The sequence below is a fragment of the Uloborus diversus genome, chromosome 3, assembly GCF_026930045.1.
Source record: "Uloborus diversus isolate 005 chromosome 3, Udiv.v.3.1, whole genome shotgun sequence".
In the NCBI taxonomy this organism is placed as follows: domain Eukaryota; kingdom Metazoa; phylum Arthropoda; class Arachnida; order Araneae; family Uloboridae; genus Uloborus; species Uloborus diversus.
This window is the reverse complement of record NC_072733.1, coordinates 189,351,001-189,370,906: the sequence shown is the minus strand read 5'-3', so window position 1 is coordinate 189,370,906 and position 19,906 is coordinate 189,351,001. Positions and strand designations below refer to the sequence as shown.

General features: G+C 32.4%; 1 protein-coding gene across 1 annotated transcript in view; it reads left to right on the top strand.

The window, feature by feature from the left end:
• LOC129219343 (delta(3,5)-Delta(2,4)-dienoyl-CoA isomerase, mitochondrial-like) overlaps nt 1-11,287 on the top strand; it is a 142,593-nt gene extending 131,306 nt beyond the window's left edge. Inside the window, exons 5-8 of the mRNA XM_054853706.1 lie at nt 3,285-3,398; nt 6,533-6,661; nt 8,110-8,274; nt 10,783-11,287. Coding sequence (XP_054709681.1) covers nt 3,285-3,398; nt 6,533-6,661; nt 8,110-8,274; nt 10,783-10,884 — 510 coding nt within the window. The 3' untranslated portion in view covers nt 10,885-11,287. The remainder of the gene's footprint in view (nt 1-3,284; nt 3,399-6,532; nt 6,662-8,109; nt 8,275-10,782) is intronic.
• Nucleotides 11,288-19,906: the final 8,619 nt, after the last annotated feature.

Below are 19,906 nucleotides of genomic sequence, written 5' to 3'. Positions count from 1 at the left end.
TTTGTATTTTTTCAAATGCATGAAATTGCAATATTGAGTTGTAAAACAAAATATTGAAAAATGCCTACATGGAAAATATTTTATGAAATACATTGTGTATAAAAAAGAAATCTATGCATTTTTATATTATTCATTAAGTGATGACTCCATTAGCACCTTTATTTATGTGTGGAAAATATTTTTCACGTTGCATACTAACGGAAATGCTTAGTTTATTTATTTATTATAGGGGAGACTGGGGACACTCAATCCCTGAGGAAACTAGTTAAACCTCTCTAAGCTATTATCCTACTTAATTTTAAGAATGATAACATTGCTAAGCAGCCATGGTAGGTTCATATCTGAAGTATTAGGCGACCCATCTTGCACATGCTTTATGTGCAGTTCCCAGCTGGTGGTTCGGGAAGCATATACAGGGGGTTTACGAAAATAATATTGTAATGGTGGAATTTTAAATCTTTAACGTTAAGAGATAACTTAAAAACACGTTTATATGCCTATATTTACTGTATAGTTAATTAACTTGGCAATAAAAGTAATATAATATTCTGAATATAAAAAATATTCAGTAACCCTTCACTCCCATGGAACGACAAGGTGGCATAATCTGCTGAGAAGAAAATGAGACACAGCTGACTTCCGAGCACATGAATTATAATTTAGTTGAATTTTTATGTAAGTCACCCAGGTGAATGTTGAATACAAAATATTCCCCCTCTTTTTTTTTTTTTTTTTTATTGTTTTCTTACATGTCCGTGTAGTATATTGCAGACTTTCAGCGGCAATATGGAACATCACCTACTTTTGCAGGTCGAGCAATCAGAACAATGGACATTTTAACTAAGAACAATATTCAGATTATGTTTTAATATAGTATACAGTTTGTCTTTGTGAAAGTTGTCTTATGAAGTCTAAATCTATTGGACCTATAAGCAGTTAAATATCTTACAGTCCTTACTGCTGCACAAGGGGTTTGCAAAAGGTAAAAGGTTGGGAACTGTTGCTTTAGAAGTTATGTGTGATTGTCAGTTTTCAATAGTGAGAATTTCCTTTTGGATTGTGGATTACAATGGTTGCTGGCTTTTTTTGCAATTATTTTGAACTATGTTTGAAAATATTCTTGGAGATACTTAATCACTTGAAGCCAAAGAGATTTTTCCCGCAGTCAAGTGTCCTTTATTTAGTTATAAGCATAGGTTCATACTATTTATTCTATGTATTGTTTTACAGAAATACCGTAATGTTACTAATGAAACATTACAGCTAAACCCCAATTAATAGTGAAAGCTTTTTAAAAAAGCGGAGTTAAGAAAAGTAATCTGTTACCAGGTTACCACATTATAAAAAAAATACTCACACCAACTTTTAAATGTACTATTAAGCTTGTTGAATGCTTTATTTTTTGAAATCATTGTTAAAGTTTGAAAATGTACATTTTTGTTTTCTTGCAAACCACAAATTTAAGCTGATTCTTGGTATCAATTTTTATATTTTGTTTATAGTTAATGACATTAAAACGTTTTAATTTTGTTTGTCTCTTACAGCCTATACATTAAAGTTTAAATATCTTTTAATACTTGTTTTTTAGTTTTCATTGAATATTGTATCAAGACTGATAAAAAAAAAAATAAAAGTTCCTTTAGCAATGTTAGTTACTTCTTATTACAGAGTTGATTTTGTTCAATTAGCTATTGCGTCTGCTTTGTTCTTTCTTTTAACTTGATATGAACAGTTTGAATTTTTTAATGAAAATATACAAGGGCAAATCAGAAAGTCTTTTCGCCTATTTTTATTTGCTGAAAACAGGTACATTCAGGTATTTACAAATATACGCAGCGTACTACGTACCTTACATTATTTCTCCACATAGTAACCATACAGGTTCAGACATTTATCCTATCCCAGCACTAAATTAGCGATCCCCCTGTCGTAGAATTCTTCCGGCTGCCTGTGGAATCACTGTCAGATCGCGCGTTCTTGGCTTCTGTCCTTCCAGAAACTTCTTCAGTGGACCGAAATTATAAAAATCAATAAGGGGAGGGTCAGGGTGCAGGTGCATTTCGTTTCCCTGCGAATTGCTATGGGCTTTTATCCCTTGCTCCATACAAAACGAATAACATTTTGCTGCTCATAAGCTGTGGACGTCTGAATAACAAATGCCATCTTAAATGACTGATAGCAGCTCGGCTTATCGGAGCAAAAGGCAGATACGGCAGGTACGGCTCAAGGAACGGTCACTCCTGGGAATGTATATGTTCACTTTGTATTCACAACCGTATTTTGGCTAAAACAAATAGGCGCAAAGACTTTTTGATTTGCCTTCTTAATTAACATGTAGCAAAAATTAATGATTGACTTGTTTTTAAAAGACTTGTTTAAGCCACATTTTAGTTTGGAAAGGGAGATTATATTGGTTTGCGATTGTAAAAAAAATGCATTGGTTTGCCGATCACGTTCCTTTTTTAAAACTAAATATATGCCTTATAAATTAAAGCTGGTTTAGTAATTTCAGCTGACCTTTTTTGGCACAAAAAAAAAATTCATTAGCCTTGACATTTACACTGTAAAGAGGTGAGTTCCCTCAAATATTTTTACGTAACTTATAGCACTGTTTATAAGGACACTTGTTCCTCCTGGATCAAGTCTCCTTGGTATTTTACCTATTGTTAGTTTTCCTTTAAAATATTTCATCCTGATTTATATACTTTGAAACGATATAGCATTTTGATGGACTAAGGATTGTTCTAAATATGTAGGGTGAGATTTTTTAGTACCATTGATTCAAAAAAGTTATAAGCTCCAACAAAAAGGAGATCAACTGTCGTCAGTCTCCTTTATTTTGTTTCGTTTCTATATGCAGCATGAAACTAAAGTATTGGATAATCATCTCAATATTGGTTGTTTCCTAACCAAATTTTCATATTCAGTACCATGTATCATGCATTTTGTATATGTATGAATTAAAAAAAAAAAAAAAAAAAAAACTTGAAGTAATGAAACTGTTGCATACATTCCTTTTTCAGCATATATTAAGCAACTGATTTTGGTGCTCTTTCTTTCTTTTTTCTGGTTAAGACTGTTGAGATTTTGAATTACTTTTTAATAAAGCAAATCTAAGTTTTATTATTTTTATTACATTATAAGCTATCTTAAATGTTATGGTTTCAAAACATTTTTAGATACCATCTTAAAAATTTGTTTGCTCTCCCCCCCCTTACTTTTAAACCATTACTTTATTCTTGCAAAATGCAAAACATTCAACTTACCTTAGGTTTCTTTGATAGTGTCAAAAACCTGTAATTGCTGCCATTCATGGAAAGTGCAGTGGTGGAGGTGTGGATCTCATTTGTGCATGTGATATCAGATACTGCTCAGAAGAGGCATTTTTTGAAATAGAGGTAGGTTATATCCTTCTTTTTGTCTCTTATATTCATGATCATCCAGAATGAATATTTGAAAAAACAAAATCTTAATACAAAAAAAAAAAATGTTGAAGTTAAACCATCATACTGTAAGTATGAGAACTACAAATGTGACGACTAGCAACAGGCTCTTGGTCCAGCTAGGCTGGTCCTAGTCAGTATATTAGTCCAAAATGAAGATCAATGGCTCTCTTAAAGCTATCCATCCCCTTGCTGATTACTGCCATTTCTGGCAAGCTGTTCCAAATGCCTACAACTCTACTAATTTCCAGGTTAGCCTGAGATTTGAATAGCTTCAAACAATGACCCCTTGTGCTGCTTTCGTTGCAAAAGTTCCCATTAACATCTTTCATTTTGTTACATTAAAACAATTAAATCATGTCCCCTCTGACTCTTCTTTGCTTTGCAGAATAATTTATTTTTATGCTGAAATTTGTTGTAGCTATGTGACAGATTTCACTATTTCATGTGTTTAGCAATTATTTTAAATACAGTGAAGCACTGTTTATACGTTTTTGAAGGGACTGTATGAAAAAAGCGTACAAACGAAAAAATGTAAAATAGGTATAGGTTAATGCGTATTAGACTTTGCAGGGACTAATTTTAAAAACATATAATTGATAAAAACTTATAAAAGAGAAACGTATAAACTGTGCTGCACTGTACTGATTTCATTATTTGCATCTTATCTGAGCAAATGTGCATCAATAGATTAAGAACTGCATAAATGTAGCCTATTTAGTATCACTATATAATGAGATGACTATATAACGATACAATGATTCTAAAAAATAGAGAACATGAATCAATCATTCGCAAAAACCTCAAGCAAAAAAACTGCCGAAAAATAGTTAAACAAAAGGCCATGAATTAAATTGCATAAAGCAGCGTTTCCACTGGTCCTTGAAAATCCTTTTAAAGTTCTTTATTTCTGTGACTTGTTACAAAGGGCCCTTTAAAGTGCTTGATTTTGAACCAAAATTTTTAATTATTTTGACAAGGTGCTTTATTTTCGATTTTTTAAGCAAGTCTTTACAAATGAAAATTATTTTTCTCAATCATCTCTCTTTCTCATTTCAAAGCTGATTGTTGATTTCTTTTACTGAAATTTGAAATGTCAATAAATCATTAAGGTTACTTTGTTAATGCTTAAAATTGATTTTTTTTCTTTTCAAAAGTAATATCAAATATTTTTAAAATCTTCCTCTGCTGTTGTTTTCTATATCATTGTGTTTTCTTTTGAAAAGGTAAAGAAGTTGGTTTGCTTCCCATTTTTTGCCAAACTTCATTTGACAGGATTTCTCCCAGACTCATGTGACCACTTGTGTTACAACATTTTTTTATAATATGAAGTTTTGAAACTTTAACTAACCTCAAAACTTTTAATATAATTCAGTCTTTTTATTTTTATTGTATTTTGTTATTTGAATTTTATAATCACATATGCGTAGACATGGGAAATAAAAGTTGTTTATGCTCCGGCCCTATAATTATTTCTAATAATTCTTTTTATGCTCTTGTTTTAAATGATTGTCAAAATACAAACACATACCTTAGATAAGTTTTCAGTAAGTAGATAAGTTGTTGTTGTTTTTTTAAGTAGTTTTTAAACGCAATGTTGAATTGTTTTGAAAGATTACAATCTGCTCCAATAAATCATTGTAGCTAGTTCTCTAATCGTTTGTTTTAGGATTTCAATCCCACATTAAGCTTTTGCATATTTGCCCTTGATATCTGTTTACGCTATTGTCCTAGTTTTTTCATTTCATTTTATTAAAATTTATACTTTTTTTATTTACTAATTAGTTACTGGGATCGCCAGGTACCAGATATAAAGTTCAGTAATACATAAACTGAAAATATTATGATTTATCAAGAACACAAAGAAATAGCCCTAGTTGGAGAAAAAGTAGGGTGCTTGAAAGAGCTTCATTTTGATTTTCATTTAGGAGTTAGAACCCTGATAAAAATACAGTCAAACCTCCATGTGTTGAACTTTCCCATATCGAAAATTTTTATGTATCCAACTTTCTGCAAATTTCTATGCCCATAACATAAAAAAAAACCTTTTTTATATATCAAAAAAAAAAAAATATTTCGAGACATTCAACGATTTTTTTCCACTTTAGATGTTTTTTCTGTTGATTATCATTCTTAGTCTCTTTAATTCATTGAAAATTATTCAAATTAAATAGTGTTTTATAAATTCTTTTTGATGTTTTACTTTTCTCTGGAATACATTGTCAAAACGAATTAAGTTGAATTGCTTAAGAATGAAGAAATCTGAAGGCATAAAACTGTCATTTCTTGTAAATTTAGCATTTCCCCAAGCAGAATATCTACTATTATAAAAAATCAGAAAGTTGCAATGAAAAAATCGAAATTTACAGAAAACTTTCACTCAAAAACCTGAAACTGCAATACAGTAAGTTTTTTAGAAACTATGCAGTGCTCAGTTAACATTTCCTATCGATTCAGTTTTCGTTCGGATATTTTATTTAATCCGATTCATTTATAAATTAGAAATTGAGTTTCATACATGAAAATTAGCTTCAATTTTATTGTTTTAGAAGCAATCAATTATAAACTAAGATCGCTTCTATTATCGAAATTTCTATGAATCGAACTTTTTTAAAACAATTTGCCTTTATAGAATATCTGATAGATATCACAGTGCCCTTTTTCATGTGTAATAGTCATTGAAAAATAATGATGATTATTTTGCATTCAACATCGTAAAATGTGTAAACAAATCAATAACCTGAAATATTCAAAATTCTGAAATTTGTGAATGTTTGATTATAAGTTGTGCAGATTAGAGAGTTGAATGTATTTGTAAAATTTTACCTTTGGTGGTGTCTTGGGGATCCTGCTCATCACTGGTCTCAGTGAGGTAGGTAACTAGGTGGCATGAAGACAGACATGCATGAAGACAGTACTACGTATTAAGAGATAGCTATCAAAGTTTATACATTTCAATATTAGGTGTCTCAGGAAAAAGAGAGCTAAACTGAGTTTTTTCATACAATTTTAAAATTTCTTTTTAAAATTTAAAATAAATTCTTAGTGTGGTTACTTTTCTAATCCCTTAAATTATATTTTTTACTTAGGAAGTAGATGTTGGAATGGCTGCAGATATGGGAACATTACAAAGATTACCAAAAATAGTAGGAAATGACAGCTTGATCAGAGAATATGCTTACAGTTGTGCCAAAATAGAACCTGCTGAAGCAAAAACTGTAAGATTTTTTCTTCTTATGAATGATTTTTATTTGTCTATTTGTTCAGTGTCTCTAAAATGTACGTTGTTTTTCCTGCTTGTGACATGCTCAAATATGTTGGAGCATTTCTATAAGAAAACCAGTGGCCATAGTCCAACTGCCAAGAGGACTGAACTACACTTATTGAAGAAACAGATATCTTTATTGCAAACAACAAAGTGTGTAGTAATGTGTTAATGTAATACTGTGTGTTAATGCAATACGAAATGCATTATATCTTGTTAAAATGTTAGGGAATGTAAGGAAATTACTTGCTTGTAGTTATGCATTAAAAACCCTTAAAGTATCTGGACATATATAAAACATTTAATTTTTTTTTTTGAATTTCTGGATACCAGTGGCTTTCTAATTTTGTCGTAAAATAGTATACTTGAGCAGGCACTTTCCAAAGAAATTTAATTACATGTGTATTTAGGAAACCAACAACAGATTGAAAAAGCAAAAGATTTTCATGTTCACTCTGCTTCATAAAAAGCAGGGAATAAGATGTAAATTTTATAACTAATTGTTCTTGCTATGTGCAACTGAGGCAGTGAGAAGCAAAGGGGTGTAAGTGAACATTTCCAAGTTTTGAGTTACTCACACTTGAAAATAACGTCCTAGGTAGGCTTTCATTGAAAAGTTATTCTAAATCATGCTATATAACAGAACCTATCACGGCTACTATTACTATCTCTTGCCCTAAGACAGAGGAAAGGATCACCTACCATTTGTACTGGTTAACTCAAAATTTTAAATAAATATATAGGCTAAAATAAAAAATAATTATTAAATAAAAACAAAAAACCGAGCTGCTTAAAAACCAAAAAAACTAAAAAGAAAAAATATAAGCCCAGCAGTTTAGAATTTTACTAAGTATTACTGAATAACTTCTCTATTGAAATAGTTTTATAATCGATGTACACATAAGACAAATCATAAATTAAAAAGCAGAATAGAAGGATCAACAGTCGGGGCCCATTCATTTTACGGGGTTCCTTGACTGGTCAAAAAGGAATGGGCCCGGACTGTTGATCCTTCTATTCTGCTTTTGAATTTATGATTTGTCTTATGTGTGTATCGATTATAAAACTATTTCAATGGACTAGTTACTATGTAATACTTAATAAAATTCTAAATATTACTGGGCTTATATTTTTTCTTTTTAGTTTTTTTTGTTTTTTGTTTTTACACAGTTGGGTTTTTTGTTTTAATTTAATAATTTTTTTTTTTTGTATGAATATTTTTAAATTGTGTCAATATGCTCTTTCTTTCATTGTAATTATTAGGCTTTATTCTCTAAATACTGAGTGTCCTAGAGAGTTTTTTCTTTCTTACATTCCTATTAAGAATTATGTTATGTAGATTTTAGTTATAATGTATTGTTTTGAACTTATTTTTATCTAAATAGCTATTATTTTGTATAGATCGGCTTGGTAGGAAAAGTTTTTCCCAGCAAGGAGGCAATGATGAATGCTGCTTTAGGCCTTGCTAAGGTAATAGCTTCGAAAAGTCCTGTTGCTGTACAAGGTACAAAAGTAGCCCTGAATTTCTCAAGAGATCATAGTGTTCAAGATGGGTTACAATTTATGGTGAGTAGAATTTAGATCTTACTAGCTGGAATAGTTTCTTAATGAAACAATTATATCTCTCAATGCTTATAGATTGCCTAATGTTATAGGTTCAGAAAATTGACTTTTGTTATTACATATACTGTTGGAAAGATTCTCTTTAGATTCTTTGTATTAACTCCTTTGATAAACTTAGTTATTTCTTAAGTTTTTCACCAAGTAAAAATTGTACTGTTTTTATCAAAATGTTTGACATAAATTTTTTTTATCAGATTTCCATAGCGATTGATCTCGTCATATAAATGCATGCTGATGCATGCAAAACTGAATATTTGACAACTTGTCTTTACACAGGCATTTTTTAATGCACAAGCCTTTTTCATAAATGAATTTAATTCATAAAATTTTCATTAATCAACAAATCATTTGTACAAAATGTTCTATTTATAAACTGTTGGATTTTTTAAAGAACTGATTTTTAAGAACGGATTTTTTTATTTCTAAATCATACAACTGCAAAAGTAGCTAACAGAAGAAAAATGAGTGAAACAGCTAATGTTAAATTAACTCCATAATTCAGAAAAATGTTAGATATTAATAATGAGAAAAACCTATATTATCCTTCATTGATGAATTTTTACCTTGTTTTATAAAACTCATTTCATTAAAGCTATTTTGATATTCTCTTATATTTCCTTCTCAGATTGTTCTTTTTATAATTATTTTTAATGACTTATAAATTAAACATTCCGGGTAAATTTTATGTCACAAAGGTCAAAAGCTTATTTGCTTGACTGTCATTGAAAAGATAATGCATTACATTTTTTGTTGTAGTATGTAATGCTTATTTAATTGTATTTCATAAATCCATCAATACTTTTTTTACTGCTAGATTGAAATGATTCATTGTTAAAGATGTTTAATGGGGGGGCGGGGGGAATAAATTAAATTCCTAGGAATAATATAGTCATCAAATTCATGGAGTACCATCACTCTCACTTATACAGTAACCCCTCGTTGTATCGCCCTTGTCCGGGGAGAAAGAAAAAGTGCAATGTATCGAAAAACAGGATATAACCGAGATCGTTAAAAAAAATTATCCATTCAACCCACAAGCAAATTAGCATTCACTCTTTTTGACATGATATTCAAATGGTTTAGTTTGCAAATGTACTATCACACACATTAAAATTTAAACAAGACTAAAATTTTTGAAAATTTCACTGTCAGAAAAGTACAAACATATCAAATGGCGAATGAAGATGATCTTTCTTAGCTACCGCAAAATAAGAGTGAACATTCCAATACCCTCCTATTTCCAATAGACTTTCTAATCTCTTCGATTTGCTGTAGAAAGGATGTAATAAGTGAAAGTAACCAGATTGTTTCCAGAAAACTCATTCATCCGTCTAGATCATTCTTCCTTTCATTGTTACAAATCCCGATTTGTGTATCCAAGCACAAATCTTTTCTGTACTAAAAGGCTTCTTTTACTTGGACTAGTATGACGCCTTCCTGCTGTCTCTCACTCACTGTATAGACCTTAGTATCAATACAAAAGAATGTCAAGTAGTTTCCAAACCATCTTAACTGAAGTATTATGCGGGTATATACATTTGGATGATAGGAATTGCTGCTGCTTTTCTGGTGAATTCAGTAGAATAGAAGCATTTTCGTTTTGTTCATTGAAAAAACAAAGAAGAAAGAGGAATTTTCTGAGTGTAATACTAATACCAATATATTTTCACAAATAGTTTAGAACTAAAAGCTAGTTTTTTTTTGGCTTTAATTTCTTGGGAGACAGAAGAAAAGAGCGATATATCCGAATGAGCGGTATAACAAGGGGCTACTGTATCTTTTAAAAATGAACTATAACAACAATTTGTACTTTTAAGGAAGCAACAATGTTATTATAAGTGAAGAACATTTGTATAAAAATCAGTTACTGCAATGTAAAACTTGCATGGCTGAGTGAAAAGTTATTTTTTGGTATCAAAATCTAAAATTATGTTTAGGCATTTAACGTCTTAAGTTCTGGGCTGAAATAGTGGAAACGCTAAAGGAACTCCTAATCAAAAATAATGTTTTTTAGTTTTTTGGTCCTTTCAGTCTATTACTGCAGGAGAAGTTTTTAATGCTATCAAGCATTTGTTTACTTTCCTGTCAATTTTTGTTTTTATATTACCCACATTGATTTTGTTTATGTTAATAAAATTTCACAATAACTGCTTTACTAACTGCAAAAAAGTGAAAAGGTTTCAAATTTTAATAATTTATACAAGTGGCAATAAGTTCTGTTACTTAAATAAAATAAGTTATATTTATGTTTTAAAAAAAATAGTGATAGTTTCTCTAATTGTCTTTGGTCTTAAAATGCCATCACCTCCAAATTTTCTTCTCATTTTAGTATGTATATTTCTGTTGATGCAGGATGTTGTAACCTGATTTGAGATCTTTTTCCTATTAATGTAACTTACTTCTTTCTGGAATTGCTCTGATCATTAATTTTTTAATGTAATTTTATTCCAGACTTATTGGAATATGACCATGCTGCAAAGTGAAGATGTTCTGAAAGCAGCTGAAGCAACAATCAACAAAGCTGATAAACCTCCTAAGTACTCAAAATTGTAAATGTTCATGATGATGGAGTACTTTTTAAGGGCTTCAGGGTTACTGTTTTGCGCCATTTTCCAATTTGTTTTATGTATTATCTTAATTTCTGCTCATTTGTCATTCTCTAGCTTTGACAAAAGCATCACTTGCTAATGTTTTAATCGACATAAGATTTAGAAATGACTTTTCATCGGGATTTAATTGTGCCTAATGAATATGTAATTTCCTCGAACTATGTGTTTATTGTATGTTTTCTTTAACTTACCAGTATTCGCTTTGTAAAATATGTTAACTAACGAATGTGACTGTTCTGGGAATTGAATTTGTGTCAGCATTTTATTGTTGAAATAAAATGTATTTTAATATGAAACTTTTTCTTATAAAAAAGAAGAACATATGAACAACTAATGGTTACTTTCAAGCATTAGTGTATTTCAAGAAATTATTTAAATATAGTAAACTCCTGGTTATCATTGCACAGTTTATTCACAATCTTTCACACTTCCAAAAAAAAAAAAAGTCTGATGATTAACTGAGTGTGGACAGATGCACCCACAAATTTTAACTGAACAAGTGCAAAATATATTTTTAGACATTCCTATTTCTTTCTTTCCCTCCCTTCAAACAACATCAGAGAAATTGAAATATGACTAGTTGAAACCTGATTTCTAGATCAACACTACTTACCCGCATAAGCAAGTGATACGACCAGTTTTGTTCAAAAAAGGTCCAATCTCTCCCTTAAATGTTTTTAGAGCGATTTAGCTTGATCTGTTTCAGTTCCTTTTTTGCACAATTGCTTGAATGTGTGTGCAATAATGAGCCCTCCTTTTTTTTAATTTTTATTTACATGGTTATTTTAATTTATGGGAGTGTTATTGATTTTTTTAAGCTATTGCATGTACTAGTATCTCTTTCTACCTACTTGCAGATTATTCGCTTATCCATTATTGCTGTTCCACCCTATTCTGTGGATAATTGGGAGTTTGCTGTAAGTGCATCTGTTAACCATATCTGTCCTATAGATTTACCAAATGCATAATAGCATGTGACATTGCAGCCTGAGAAAAGGAAAAACAGAACACAACATACCAAGTTACGGTTACAGCTAGAGTTCCTGTTGTAGGTCTAGGTCTGCTTTACCATCTCCCTTCCTGCAAAAGAAAATAGCAAAATGAGAATATTAAAGAGAGAAATGGATTTGTTGTCAAGAACTTGTATGAACTGGAATATCCTGTTTTGAAAAAAGTTCTTCAAAATTGTGAAACTGTGTAGAAGTTTCTTCAGGTGAAGGTTCTGCTGTAGAGTATTTTCTCTCCTGATTGCTATGGGAAAGCTTCAAGCATATCAATCTCAGGCAACAGATGGGTGGGCTTGAGTTTTTCAGTGCACACTGGTTTTATTGTTCACAAGAATACAAATACAAATGTGACCACCAGCAACAGGCTCTGGGCCCAGCTAGGCTGGTCCTTGTCAGTTTATAAGTTCCCAATGAAGATCGATGACCCTCTTAAAGATATTCACCCCCTTGCTCGTTACCAAATTCCCACGTGCCCACGAGCCTATCGTCCAAGTGCCCACGAGCCTATTAAAGAAGTAATTTTTCCTAATTTCCAGGTTAGCTTGAGATTTAAATGGCTTAAAACAATGATCACTCGTCCTGCTTTCTGTGCAAATATTTAACCAGTTAACATCTTTCATTTTGATAAATTTAAACAACTGAATCATGTCCCCTCTGACTCTCCTTTTTTGCTCCAGGCTATACATAACATCTTGTCCTTGCAATCATAGAAGTCTTGTCTTTGCAAGAGACAACTTTGTATGCAGATCTATGTAAGGTGTGGATGTAGATGGTTTCACAGCGTCTATATGTAAGAAAACATCCGATCATGTCTTTAAACCAAGAAAAGTTAATGTAGATCAAGAAGAGGGCTGGTTAGTTAGTATGGATTTCAATTGCTGGGTGTTACTTTTAACGTCTTAGTGAAATCAGGCTCAGTAATATAAATTTTTTCATCAGCAAAAATTGACCAGGGTGGGGCTGATTTTCATCTCAGCTGTGAAACATTGTAAGTCTTCCAAAAACGTTGTATGCCCCAACAAAACTTGTAACTGTCTGAAAGGCCAATGAACCAAATTGTGACACATAATGGATGATTTTAGGACTTATGCTTTCTGTAAATTTGGCTATTGTAGGCCAAGTTTGTGAAAGTTAAATCCCAAAAGCTTGTCGAGTGTTTATAAAAATCATTATTGAATTGTATACTTCAATCAGTCCTCACTTTAAGGGGTTTACCTAAATTTACAATCTGTCCATTGTAAATGCTTGTACAAAATTGTGTTAAACGGAAAACAATTTTACAATTTTTTTAATCTACTGCAGTTGCAATCGATGAACTTTTGTGTCTTGATTGCTAAAATACTACTATTGCAGTTGGTTGTAAAAACTTTCATCACCAACACGTGTCAAGTAGGATGCATTAAATGAAAGGCACTGTAGCCTGAAACAACTTCAAAAGTACAACCTCACAGAGCGATCTCATGTCCAAATGGCTAATAAAATGTACTGATAGTTTTGGCAAAACATTATTTACAGTGATAAGTGTGAATCGATGATAACCCAGAGAAGAAATATCCTTGTTGAGTGGTTGGCTGCTGTTTCAGAACTGTTGCAAGTATAGAATGCCAGTTGGACATGTAAAATACCCACAGAGTTAGAAGAATAGAATTATCTTTCCAGAACTTTGAGGAACATTAGAAGTGAACAAAAGTCATTATTTTATGCATGGATATTCATTTTAAAACATGATTATATAAGATTTACTTCAAATGAATGATTTCTTAAAACTCTTGTATTGTTTTAGCAACAAGATGTTGTCTGTGTAAAATTGAGTAAAAGCTGGTGCATACTAAATTATTTTTTTGTTCAAAATGTTAGATATATACAAACAATGTAGAACCCAGCAACAGACTCAGGGCCCAGCCCTTGAGAATCTCTGCTACATATGATCTTGTTTTGTTCTTCTTCATTCCAAATGTAAGGCCGTGGCCAAGGGGAGGGTTTTAGGGGTTAAAATCCGCCCAGTTGAAGAAAAAAAGCAAAATGAAGAAAAAGTATATTTAACCTAAATTCACTTTAGTGTTAATTTTTATGGAAAGTGCTCTTTTGTTGAACATGTTTTTTTGACATTTTCTTGCAATTTACGATTGTCTCCACTTTACCAACTGAAATCATGCTTTGTAAAACCAGTGGGGAAGAAAATGCTGCAGGTTTTGAGTGTACAAAGTATCCACAGTGAAAATGTTACTGTTAGGGTGTGGTTATTCTAAATCTGGCATTTCACAAAAAGAGGAGAATACTGTATGAAGATTCATAGTGATTGTATCTGGGTAGTGGAATTATAATTACCCTTTTCAGTAAACTCATTCTTGTTTAGTTCATTTACCCCCTGTTAGTTGCACTCTTTTTATAACACGAATAGTTGCTTGCACTTGTGGGGTAATTCCAGCTTTTTGAAAACCAAGTTAAATTTTATTTGAAATAATTACTTTTACTCATTGTTACTCAATTAAGTTGCTTATTTAAAAGCAACTGATTTATAATTGAGAAAACCTTATGAAGCTCTGTCAAAGGATACTCTGCCAAAGGAAGATTCAACTCTAGCCAGATGTGAGGAGAGTGTGGTAGAGATGCATCTATGAGGTGCATGCGACAAATGGAAGATTAAGGATTATTTTCTAGTGTAAAACCTGATAATTAAGTCTAAAGATTTTGTAAGCAATTTTTTACTCTTCCTTCAATATACAGCAGTAAACAGTTAATCAAGACTGATTTAGGAAAGCAGTAAAATGCATGAACATTGGGGCCACCAGTGCTGCCTGTACTTTCTTTCTTGGAATGACGAACGGGGGTCACATCAGTCTTTACATGAATCTAAAATATCATACTACTCTTGGTAATATGGCTTGCAACCAAGGATTCTGTGTTGAGTAAATTCTTAAACCCTCTCCTTTTTGTACTCCTGATTGTATTCGTCAAATAGAAATGAATGTATTGACTAGTTGATTTGTTTTTCTGACCTTGCAGCCAAGGATTTAAAACATTGAAACCTCTTTAAGAAACCCTGGTCACAGGCCTGCCTGAATGCAGCATATCACTGTCAATACTATGTGCTTTCATTTCAAACTAATGACAGAAGCCTGATTTTGATGGATAAAATTTTAAAACTGAATTGCTCAGTAGCCATGAACTACTTTCAAGTTGTATTGACGAATCCGTTGCTGATGTATTATAGGCGAATATTTTTACCATATGAGGGAGGAAATTAATGGCAGAGTTGCACCAGATATGTAAAACTCATGAATATTTTAATCTGAAGTTCCTTTAAGCTTGTACATTTTGACTGTGCTAAATGTTGTAAATTTTAAGCATTTTCAATGTCATTGGTGCAAAACATTTTTTAAGATTTGAATAAAATTGAATTTGAAGAAAATAACTAATTTTAGTTATTTTCTTATTCTTTATTGATAAAATTTATCTATTCCTACTTTCCATATCACCAACAGTTATTCCACTTTTTCAAACAGCACAGATCTTGTAAAATTAATTATATCTTGCTCCATATTAGGCCAAATGAAACGACTGCCTATGAGACTAACTGCTGCCTTGCAGGGTGAACAAAGTTCTGATCTATGCATTTTTGTAATGTAAGGACCAGGCTTGGAGTAATCGCTGATTACGTAATCGTAATCTGCATAATCGATTACATTTTTGTGTAATCACAATCTTTTAATCGTAATTTTAATCATCTGTTTCTTGCATAATTGTAACTAATCTAAATTTCAATAATCGTAATTTGAACCTGTAATCGCGTAATCCTCACTTTCTGCAAGTGAAAACTTGTTAGCCGAGATTCTACAATGGTATAAAGGAGATGGGATCCGGACAAAAGAGAAGATAAGATTTCAATAGAAACATAAAAAAGAGGGCATTGCTGACCTTTAGGCACTGCCGACGGTTGTGAAAATGAGGATCCTAAACAAACCGTATCGTGAGTTGTGTGTACCCTGTAGGTGCCATTGAAGGGAACCCTGCATTGTCTCTTACTCCTGGGTTTCAAGGATTGGTCATCAATTTTCCTTTTCATCACTCAGTGACAGGCAAACAAGCGAAGCTACCGCCTCAGCAAGAGAACAATATGAACAGCACAAGCATATGTTTTCGGTTAGAGAGAGTTTCAAAAAACAGTTACATATATGCCTTTTGGTGTTTTTTTACTTTCATTCACAGAAGATGTGTCACCAAAACTGCCTTTAAAAAAAAAGAAAAGAAACTGTTCGCATTTTTGGAAGAACCTGCCCACACTTCCAAAAGGGATAATTTTTTCATGAAAGAGAAAATTGAAAGCGAACTAAAAGCTTACGAAACCAGTGCACCCGCATTAAATGGGCATGATATTGATCCTCTAAAATACTGGGATCAAACATTCATGTACACCCATTGCTTAGTAAAATTGCACCTTTGCGCATCATCTGCTCCAGTTGAGCGTTTGTTGGGCATTGCTGGAAAATTTTATACTTCTCAGAGAATGAAACCTGACAATTTTGAAGCATTGGTGCTATTGAAATGCCATAAAAGATTATTTTAAATGCAGTATTTATTTTTGAACATTTATTTTCATATCATTTATTTATACTATCTGAATGTATTTTAATGCTATGCATGTTTTACAAATCCTGCATTAAAAAAACTTTTTTTTTCTCATAATTGTGCTGAATTACATAGTATTATATTGAATTGTAGAGAATAGAATGCAGAAATATAGCACATAAGTTTTAGAAACTGTAGCCTGTAAAATTTTGGTTGTATACAAATTAACAATGAATATTTAAATCATGTACAATATGCATTATGCTGGGGCAGGTATGGGATATCTAAATACCTATGCAGGATATATTCATAGTCGGATTTAGGACTGAGTTCCTGGGGGGGGCAGGATTTTTTTTTAGCAACATTTTTATTGCCCCCCCCCCCCCACTCCCATGTTTTTGTCTGTTTCCTGTAATGCATAAGTCCATGCTTTATTTTTTTGTGTGTCGTTTCCATTAATGTGTGTTTTCATGCTGTCCTTTTTGAATTGACCTTAAGAGAGGGAGCTGGTATCAAGAGAGAGATGCAGGGCTCCCTTTTGAGTGAGAAATAAAATATATCCAATTTTAGAGGGCCGGGGGTTTTTCTCTCGGAGGAAATTTTGTAAAATGGATATAAAATTCTGCATTTTAAAGCCTTATAAAGGTTAATTGGATAGACATAGAAATTGATAACTAGATTATACAGTTGTACAGTGTTGTTCAAACTTTGTAAGAAACAGCCATAAATCAGAACAGTCACATTGAAAGAAAAAATAAACTATAGAATTCTCATTACAACAAACTTCTTTTAATTATAAGTAGTGCAGAAAACGAAAAGGAATAGAGTTAGTGTATCATTTTTTCCCCCTGGCTAAACAGATTAACAATATGCAGTAGAAGAAATTGGAGCCTACTTTGCTTAGGATCTAATTATTTTCAAGGACTCTAGAATGGATAAAATTATTTAACACACTTCTTTTGTACTTTCCAGTCTCTGATATTTTTGTACTTGATTGTAAATTTTTACAGTCCTGTTCTAACTTTGTGAGAAATAGCTATTTTAAATTTAAAAGAAAAAAGAAACCATAGATTTCTCATGACAACAACTTCTCTTCAGTTGCAAGTGGGGCAGAAAACGAAAAGAATTTATTTATTCTGGTAATGGCAAAGAAGAGGAATTTTTAAAAGTAATTGGTGACTGTTTCTTAGATCAAGTTGTAACTCAGGGAACTCGAGAGGAGGCAATTTTGGATCTAGTTTTTTGTGACATAGGTAGTTTTGTTCAGGGGTTGAGTGTAGGGGAGCATATTGGAGATAGTGATCATAACAGCATTAGGTTCCAGGTTAAATTTGAAGTTTGCAAAGATGATAATTTTAGGTTTGTGCCCAATTTCAGAAACACTGATTTTGTTGCACTTAGGCAGAGCTTGAAAGAGGTTTTTTCGTCAGGGTTGGAAAATAGCGACGTAGATCAGCAGTGGACGGAATTTAAGGATAAACTTGCTAAAACCGTTGGGGACTATGTTCCTTTTAGGAGAAAAGGTGTTAGTACCAAAATTTGGCCTATGTGGTTCTCCAGGGAGACTAAAGAAGCTCTTAATTATAAGCAAGCCACTTTTCGTAAGTTTAAAGAAACTGGTCAGAGTGCGGAGAGACTCCAGTATAGTAAGGCAAGGCGAAATTTTAAGTATTTGGTACGAATTCAGAAAAGGGAATTGGAGCAAAGGCTGGCAGATGACATTGATGGGAATCCTAAGAGGTTCTTTGCTTACGCTAATTCTGGGAAAGCTCGAAACAGTCAAATTGGGCCTTTGGTTGATGAGTATGGAAATTTAATCCAAAAAGATAGGGATATTGCAAATGTTCTAAATAACTTTTTTTCCAGTGTGTTTAACGATAACTGTATCTCAACAGTTGACACTAACAAGACACAAGCTATTATACAGCTTGAGGATTTTGATTTTTCCAGGGAGGAGGTTTTATTTCATTTGAAAAAGATTAAAGCAACTAAAGCTCCGGGACCAGATAATATTTATCCAAAAATTTTAGTTGAATGTGCAGAGGAATTAGTGGATGTTATTTTGAATATTTTCAATGCTTCTTATAACTCGGGGACGGTGCCAGAGGACTGGAAGCTGGCTAACATAACGCCACTCTTCAAGAAGGGGTCTAAAGGTATTGCTGGGAATTATAGACCTGTAAGTTTGACTTCGGTGATTTGTAAGATTTTCGAAACTTTGATCAAAATTAAGATCATGATGTTCTTAGAGACTAATAGTCTGTTGACTAGTTTGCAGTATGGTTTCAGGAAAGGTAAATCCTGTACTACTAATTTATTGCATTTCTACGACAAGGTTACCTCAGCTTTAGATAACAAAAAATGTGTGGATGTTGTTTATATTGATTTTCAAAAAGCTTTTGACAAGGTACCGCATGTTGCTCTTCTCAGCAAGTTAGCTGACATTGGAATAGGAGGAAAAACTTTACTTTGGGTTAGCAATTGGCTTACTGGTAGGAAGCAAAGAGTAGTTGTGAGAGGAAATCATTCTAATTGGAGTGATGTTTTAAGTGGGGTTCCTCAGGGATCAGTTTTAGGGCCTCTTTTGTTTATTATATTTATGAATGACATCAATGAAAATATTTCTGGAAGCATGAATTGCTTTGCTGACGATGTAAAAGTTATGGGGATTGTCGAAAATGAAGAACAAGTAAAACAGCTGCAAGAGGATTTAGATCATATTACTAAGTGGGCAGATAAATGGGGTATGGCAGTTAATGTAGGGAAATGTCAAGTGCTACACTTAGGTCATGGAAATAAGCGTATGAGATATCGTTTACAGGGTTCAGTCATAAATCAGGCAGAAAATGTTATGGATCTGGGTGTCTTTATAAATCAGGATTTCAAGTTTAGTCAACAGTGCAGTATTGCTAGTAACAAAGCCAACAAAATGGTTGGGTTCATCAATAGATCTATTTCAAACAAATCTAAGAAAGTTCTTCTGCCTTTATATAGGAGTTTAGTAAGACCTCATTTGGAGTATGCTGTTCAGTTTTGGTCGCCTTATCTGAAGAAAGATATTTTTGTATTGGAAAGGGTTCAAAGAAGGGTAACTAAATTAGTAAGGGGACTCTCAGATTTAAATTATGATACCAGACTTAATAGGCTTAACATGTATAGCCTAGAGCAAAGGAGAGTCAGAGGGGACATGATTCAGTTATTTAAATTTATCAAAATGAAAGATGTAAATGGATTGAATTTTTGCGGGGAAAGCAGGACAAGGGGTCATTGTTTTAAGCTATTTAAATCTCAGGCTAACTTGGAAATCAGGAAAAACTACTACTTTAGCAGGGTCGTGGGCACTTGGAATAGTTTACCGGAAGAGGCGGTAATGAGCAAGGGAGTGGATAG